The 7,539-nt window shown below is 41.6% G+C and overlaps 1 protein-coding gene across 1 annotated transcript in view; it reads right to left on the reverse strand.

The window, feature by feature from the left end:
- P32 (complement C1q binding protein P32) overlaps nucleotides 1-7,310 on the reverse strand; it is a 45,675-nt gene extending 38,365 nt beyond the window's left edge. The window contains exons 1-2 of the mRNA XM_068386914.1: nucleotides 7,010-7,310; nucleotides 3,863-4,010 (exon numbers count right to left, since the gene is read on the reverse strand). Coding sequence (XP_068243015.1) covers nucleotides 3,863-4,010; nucleotides 7,010-7,208 — 347 coding nt within the window. The 5' untranslated portion in view covers nucleotides 7,209-7,310. The remainder of the gene's footprint in view (nucleotides 1-3,862; nucleotides 4,011-7,009) is intronic.
- Between the last annotated feature and the right edge of the window lie 229 nt (nucleotides 7,311-7,539).

The raw sequence follows: 7,539 nt of genomic DNA on the forward strand, positions 1-7,539 counted from the left end.
ATCTGACCTTGGCACTTAAGTGTCAGCAAGTACATTACTTGCGCCCAGAATGTACCTGGCTGACAACCATACAGAGTGGAACATTGCCCAGACGTGCGTTTGCTTTGTCAGTTTGCAGATATGGCCACTATAATGGTGTTGTCACTCATCAACACTACCAAGAGCCCTTTCAAATGTTCTTGGAATCCTTTCAGCATTAGAAAGGCTGCTTGTATTTCAGACGTTGATGTGCAGATGCATGTCTTGTGATCGGACACCAGAGGCAACCAGGTTGTCTAGATGTGTGCCATACCCCTTTTTAGATGTGTCACACCACTCATTCAAGGCATTTATTTTAAGAACAATTGCATATCCAGAGGCAGAGAGTCAAGTGGAACTCCCATGGTGAGGTTTTCCTCGTTCAGCTATCAGGGAAGATCGGCCTGAACCTTCAGTCCCACTAGAACAAGGAGGAATGGAGGGGATCCCTGTCAGCTGACTAGTGAACCTTCAAACCCCACTGAAGGGATCTCTGGTGGCGGTGCCCACAAGGAACGAGTTATGCCAGCAAGGAAATGGCTGAGAAAACTCTGCCGGTGCCAAGCTGGTACTTATATCTTCAACAGGATTAGTTGTGCAACCTCCTTGAGCATGCTGATGCAATCCTCTGAAGGAAAGAGACTCGCTACTAACATGACTATTAGCATGCATAAGTACTTCAACCTCACCTTGAGTATTAGATTTAACTTCTACCATATAATCAAAATCCCAGATCATGGCAAAATGCGAGAATCCAATCTCAATCCTGTAGCAACTGCCACTCCGAAATACATCAACGGACATATCCCTAGCAAGTGGACCCAAGGTGCTACTTGGGGAGTCTTGAATTGGTGTTCCATACCATAGAGAGAGAAGCGATGGCACATTACTCTCAAGGAAACTGATGCACAGGTACTTGAAAGTACAAATTCTACAGGTTCACCAAAAGCATGAAGTCTCCCTTTCTGATTCAAGACAGCACAAAATGCACAGTTTCCATCATGAACTTTGTTTGTTGAAACTTTTTTAGAGAGGTTGTTGACTAGTCTCATGCCCCAGTCAACTTCTCCATTAGGAAGAATAGACTGCAGAAGCCAGGAGACTTGTCTCGAATGATTTAAAGTGTATTCTTAAACTTTCCCCTCCCCCTGCATCAGCATGACCAGGACCTTCGGCATGTCAGTTGATTGGACAGGAACTCATTGGTGAGACAGAGAACAGTACTGAAAGGGTAGTAAGTAAATGTCCCAAAGACACTCATTATCAAAGGTTTGGCCCCGTGTGTCTGCATAATCACCTATTGACAAAACGTGCATCTCCCTACTCTTGGCAGCCGAAGCGGGGGAACGCCAGCAACACCACTTCCCTCTTCTCCACTCCGCAGTGTGCACAACAAAAAGTCAACCTACACAGTAACTGATGCAGCATTCTCTGGTGTATAGAACCTCCGCCTCAAGGAGGGGACGTCAAGATCTTACTTGACCAGGTGGACTCAAGCGTATTCTCTGATTCACAGATCTGATTGCTAACTCTATCCAGGGATCAACAAGATCTGACCAAACCAACTCTAAGGAAAGCCTCGAGCTTTAAGGAGCACCAATCGATGACTTAAGTTCTTCATGAAGTATGCACAAAGGTTTCCTTCCCCACCCCACTACACTCATGGATGAGAGCAAGGACTATCAAAGGAGCATACCGCCTTAGGGTTGTCTGATCTTTCGGCACTGGGCTACGGTCTAGTGCCCCAGGATTAGTCAAACTCTAAGCACCCTTAAGCCTAGCCAGGACTGAGGGTGTCGCAAAATGATCCGGGGATTGAACTTACCCCTACAGCTGATGGACCAAGAAGCCCAATTGCAAAGGGAGGAGAATCCCTGGCACAGATCCCAACAAAGGGCAGAGACAGCAGAAATAACATGTACTCTTCCCTCTACGGATTGGGGCGGGGACGGCCACAGGGAAAAGGTCCACCAGCCCCAAGCTCTTGGTTTTCTATTGCAAACAACTGAGCAATGACAGCCTTAAGTGGTACCCTCCTCTCGACCTGCTCAAATGAAAACTTTGGTAAAAGATGAAGTAGCGAAAGTCCAACTTCCTGATAAGAAGAAATACAAAGGGCACTGAAGCTCCATCAACTGGGGAACAGAAAGTGTATGGGGCTGTATACTTCTAATCCCGGCCCACTACTGGGGTAGCCCCATTGGGCAGTTCCATGGAGTCCTGTGTACTGACCTCCATGGGGTCAGAAGCCACACTGGTACTGTCCACTCCCTCAAAAGAGAGGTGATGTTGAAAGGTGCCCTTTCCTTATGAATACAGCTACCATTCCAAGAAATCTTCTTCTCCATCTTAAAAGAAAAATCAAAGTGCGAGGTCAAAGAGCAGGAGGAAGAATGTACATGCATCTTCCTCTTCCTGGGTCTCACTCTTAGCTCTGCAAGCAGATACGTAGAGGGGTCTGAGCGACCAGTGACAACAAAGCTCCAATAAAAACCACAAAACTGGGACAGGCTGCTGCCACGGGGGAGGGGAAGGAACACTCATACGGCAAAAAGACAAATGGAGCACAGACCCCCAGCAATAAGAGTAGAGTCGACAGACACAGGAGCAGGGGTGCAACGCAATGGGAACAGGTCCGGGAATAAGATAACCCTGACCACTGAGATAACAGGCACTTTCCACCACAAAGCCACCTTGCACCCAAACTTGGGCTCCCACTGGCCGTCACAGGTGCCACTTTGAGAGCCTTCTCAGTCCTTTTGGGCTTAGGGGAGAACACCAAGTCCCTGACACAGGGCACCACCACGCTTTTCACCACTGGCATCATAGAAGACACCAGCACTGAAATAACTGGGGGAGAAGTAGTCTTAGCTACAATCTCCTTCAACAAAGCCATGGAGGGCATACCTGAAAGACCTAAAGGAGGCCCATAACTTCCTTGGGTAAAACTCGTTGCCAGTGGGTTGCACGGAGACAGGTCAAGAGCTCCCAACTTCCAAAGGGGTGTGGTGAACACTGGGGGTACACCACACACTCCTAAAACCTGAAAGGCCTGCCAATGCAGATCCAACTGAGGAGACCAAAGAAGCAAAACACTTCTTTGGTGTTGACAAGACAGACACTGATGAAGGTTTAACTCCATTATTTCCCTTCAAAGCATACGCTTGCCACTACACAGGCCCCAACCTGCACTCATCACAGTTGCAATGTCCACCCTTCCCAGCAAGTATGAATTTTGTGTAACTTCCAATACACAATCCAACAACTAGCATGCACTTCACGCAAAATAAAAAGAAACAAAACGTTTGATCAAGAGCTGGTAGTACTTCTGTACTCGCCAGCATCCAAAAAAAAGGTAAAGCTTTCAGACTGGGGAGCGGAGCGAGGCTTCTCGCCTGCACCCTCCACCAGTAGTTTTACCTCTCATTAAACAATTCTAACAGTCTCCAGCTCGCGCCAAAACAATCTCCCTATTAGAGGACAATGGTTTATATGTCACATAGAAACAGAAGAAATGTTCATGTTTTCCTCTAATAATACTGTTTATCAGATAGCGTAGTTACCATGGAACGCGTCATGCCAGCTTACACAAACCTTGAAATTTCAGTAGAATAAAATTGGAGATAGATCTACAGAGTATTACCCAAATTTTGTCTTACATTTGTATTAAGCTATTGAACAATAAAGTAAAGTTTGAATACTAAACTCAACTAAATTGTGCATAAAAAAATCTCAGGAGTTCTTCATATTAAAAAATACTTTAGACCTTATAAAACAAATATTTATTACTGTACAGTAAATCAATTTGTATCCTCTACTAATAAATAGAATACAGTAAACTTACTGCTCATCGTGAAAACTTTTTGTCAGTGTCAGCTCTGCATCACGCCCTTTAACAGCAAAGTCATCGATATGTGAAGGTACACCAGGAGACATAGATTTCTTTTCAGCTAAAATTTCTTCTTGTAAAAATTCAACAAGCTCCCTATCGCCTGAAAAACATAATATGTGTTAGATAAGGTGAAATGAAGAAACTATATTGCAAAAAAGAAAGAAAAAAATTGTTAATGACCATAAAGAACATCCCCAGTCATTTGCCCTATAAAGCATAAACAAAGAGGTACTGAATCCGGATATATGACAAGGAAATGAACTAAAACTAGTTGACCTCTTCTTTTAGCAATTCAGTACTTGAAGCGACTTAGCAGCGAACCATTGGTTTCCGTCTATAGGGCACAGTACAGTAATGGAACCATCGGGAATAACTTATGATTTACTAAATGCAGCTGGAGAACCAATCAATCATTAGCTGAACAAATTTATGAAAACCAGATATTACAGGTAGGGATCAAACTATACAAGTTGAGAAAACAAAAAGTATGCAGTTAATAGGATACTAAGGAGATTGAAAACAATAAATAAAGCAAATTCATAGGAATAAGACTACTTGGAAATACAGAAAGGTTAACAGTACTGATATTTGGAGGTGATGGTTGCTTATTTCCGCCCCCCCCCCCCCCCAAGTTGTTTCAGAGCATTTGTTGCCTCGACTTCATTGTAGTATTTTTGTTTCAAAATTACTTGTAGTTTTCAAAATCTCATTAGATCCTATGCTGACATATCCAAACATTTTGAGCCTCCTAACAACTTCCAATATGAATTAAATTCAATTTAACAATTGCTACTTTATGTGTAAGTTCTGTACTTATGGGAGTGGGATGATTTCAAAACTTTTGCATAACCAAAGCCACTGGATGTCCCCCTTTATCTGCAAATATTTATAGGGTATAACTTTACTAATAAAAAAAATTGGGGTATATATACAGAAAAACTTGTTTGCTTAAAAAATTACCTTATTTCCATTGCAATTAAATAGTCAATAAGATATACCATAATATATCCTACAGTAATGGGGCCACCCAGTGGGAACCAGAGGTTTTGGGGTGAGGAAAATTTACTGGAAAATCAATTAATAAAAGTAAAATTAACCTCTTCTTCTCTGAGATGCTCAATAAAACCACGAAAAATTGCACAAAACATGGGGACCTCTTCCACCAAAATGTTTATTTTACTTTCATTTACATTTTGCAAATTGGATGTTTCTGCGTTTGTGCATGGTTTCTTGCGCAATTACGAGTTTATACTTCTGCGCACAAGCCTGCTTCCTTGTTGCTCCATGACGAGTTTATACTTCCTGTGCACATTTATCATTCAGCTACAATACCTACCACATTATGAAGTTTACCATATTTGGACATGTATGTACGCTGGACTGTGATGCAAGAAGTTCTGTGACACACCCCGTTTTCTCAGACAATGCTTGTTTCTTTGTGGCTATGTTACGTGTTGGATGAACCTTATAGAGCTCAAAGTAACAAAGCGTAATGGCTGCTCTTTTGGCTATTTCAATGCTATAGCCAAATTTTACGGTACTCCTGATGAAGTGAACAATTTCTTAAAAGTTCATTGTTATCCCTCAAGGGTTGTAAGCGTCCCAAGTGTGATTCTGCCGTAGCTTTTAGGGATGACCAGCACATTTCCTACTGCAGCGATTCTGTACAGATTGCCAAGACAAAAAAAAAAAAAGTAGAGATTTATTTGCAATTTACTCAGTTTGTGACCTAGGAAGAGGGGTCAGTGGGGCTTTCCCCCCACTACAGGTTGTGACCTGGGAACTACTGGGTTGGGTTAGGTGGGTTTGTCAGGTTCTGTACCCTTTTATAAATTTCAAATTATTAAATAATCACATTTTGTGACCTGGGATGGGGGGACCGGGGTTTGTCGCAGATCTTCCTAGAGTACAGTTCCATCATGTTCGTAATACTAGGCATGCAGTTAATTCTCTAGCCAGGCCTTCTCCATTATGAGGCTCAATACTACACAGTATTCTAGAAGTTTTATTCCAGCTGTGACCAAGCTGTGGAAATATCTTCCTAATGGAGTAGTTGAATTAGTAGAACTTTAAAAGTTCAAAGTTGCCGCAAATGTTTCTAAGTTGAACAGGCTGAAGTAAGTTTTAATAGTTATATATGAATTATCTGTTTTCAAGTTATGATTTTTAAAATACTTTATATTAATTTTTCATTGCTTCTTATATTGTTCATTTACTTCCTTGTTTCCTTTCCTCTCTGGGATATTTTTCCCTGTTGGAGCTCTTGGGCTTATAGCAACTTGGGAGCCTTTGTATATCAGCGGCCAGCTCCTTATTTGTTGATTAAAAATTAGCCAAAACTTTCCCCCCTAACCTAACCTACAAGCTATGTCCTTACATACATACCTAAGTGGGGGGGGGGGGGGCTAACGCTTCCCTGCGACCCCCCTTACACTTCCGTATTCTAAGTTAGCCGTAATAATACATACAGGTGGCCGCTTTCATACAAAAACCCTGCATCTTGCTTTTCCAACTAGGGTTGTAGCTTGGCTAGTAAATATAATAACAGCAGAGGTTATGACCTGGGAGCTAATAGGTTAGTTTACGTGGGTTTGTTAGGTTCTGTACCCTTTCGCAAATATCAAGTGCTAAATAATCATATTTTGTCCTGTTTCGCACACCCACAATCCCAGGTTCACACCTGTGTCCTTTGGGAAGGAGGGGGGGGGGGGGCATCATAGTAGAATGGCTTATTTGCATTGGAAATAAAGGTCAAATTCGTTGAAAGGACATCCTTTACTATAGTAAGTTTTTTTTTTTTTTTCTCAGAAATTTTGTTCTGTTCTATAATTTAAAGACCCCACCTGTGTCAGTCGGGAAGGGGAGTTGTCCATAACAGTAGAACAGCTTATTAGAAGTGGAAATAAAGGTCAAATTCATTGAATAATAATAATAATCAATAATAATAATCAATAATAATAACAATAATACCATAATTAAATGTACCTCATCTTTCAGATTCGTGTAACATTAATTTCTATCCAATCTACTATCCGACAGTTATGTCTACCTTAAATACTAATTTTTAGAGATTAATAAAGGTCAGTAGAAAATATTTACCTCTTGTGTGGATGCCGTGAATACCACAGCCACATGAGCACAAAGTGGAAGTTGGGAATTCACGTTGTGGTCGTCTGTTGGAGCTAAGGCCCACCAAACTTCGCGCTATTGTCCTACTTGAAGCCAAATTTCCTCTCACAGTCAGACCTCCTAAAACACTTGGCTGAAAACGCATGAGGGCACGGCTAAATAGACTCATTTTGAACGATAATAACTATGACTGTCAGAAACACCGGCTTACGCAACTACCACCTCGGATTATTCGGCTGCAAACAGGGTCCGTAGGAACTAGGGGTCCGGTGCAGAGTTTCTTCTTCTTGAATACTGAATCTTTCCACTTCAGAAATCAATTAATAAAGATAGGATCATTATTTTTTGCAGATAATGCCTTGATAATTGCACAGGATATACATAATGCAAAGCGTAACATCCAGATATTAATAGAAACTAGTAAAAAATGTGGGTTAGAAATTAATAAAGAAAAGAGTAATATTATGATTTACAATATGAAAGAAAAGCCAGATAACATA

Source organism: Palaemon carinicauda, chromosome 14 (assembly GCF_036898095.1).
Source record: "Palaemon carinicauda isolate YSFRI2023 chromosome 14, ASM3689809v2, whole genome shotgun sequence".
Lineage (NCBI taxonomy): Eukaryota > Metazoa > Arthropoda > Malacostraca > Decapoda > Palaemonidae > Palaemon > Palaemon carinicauda.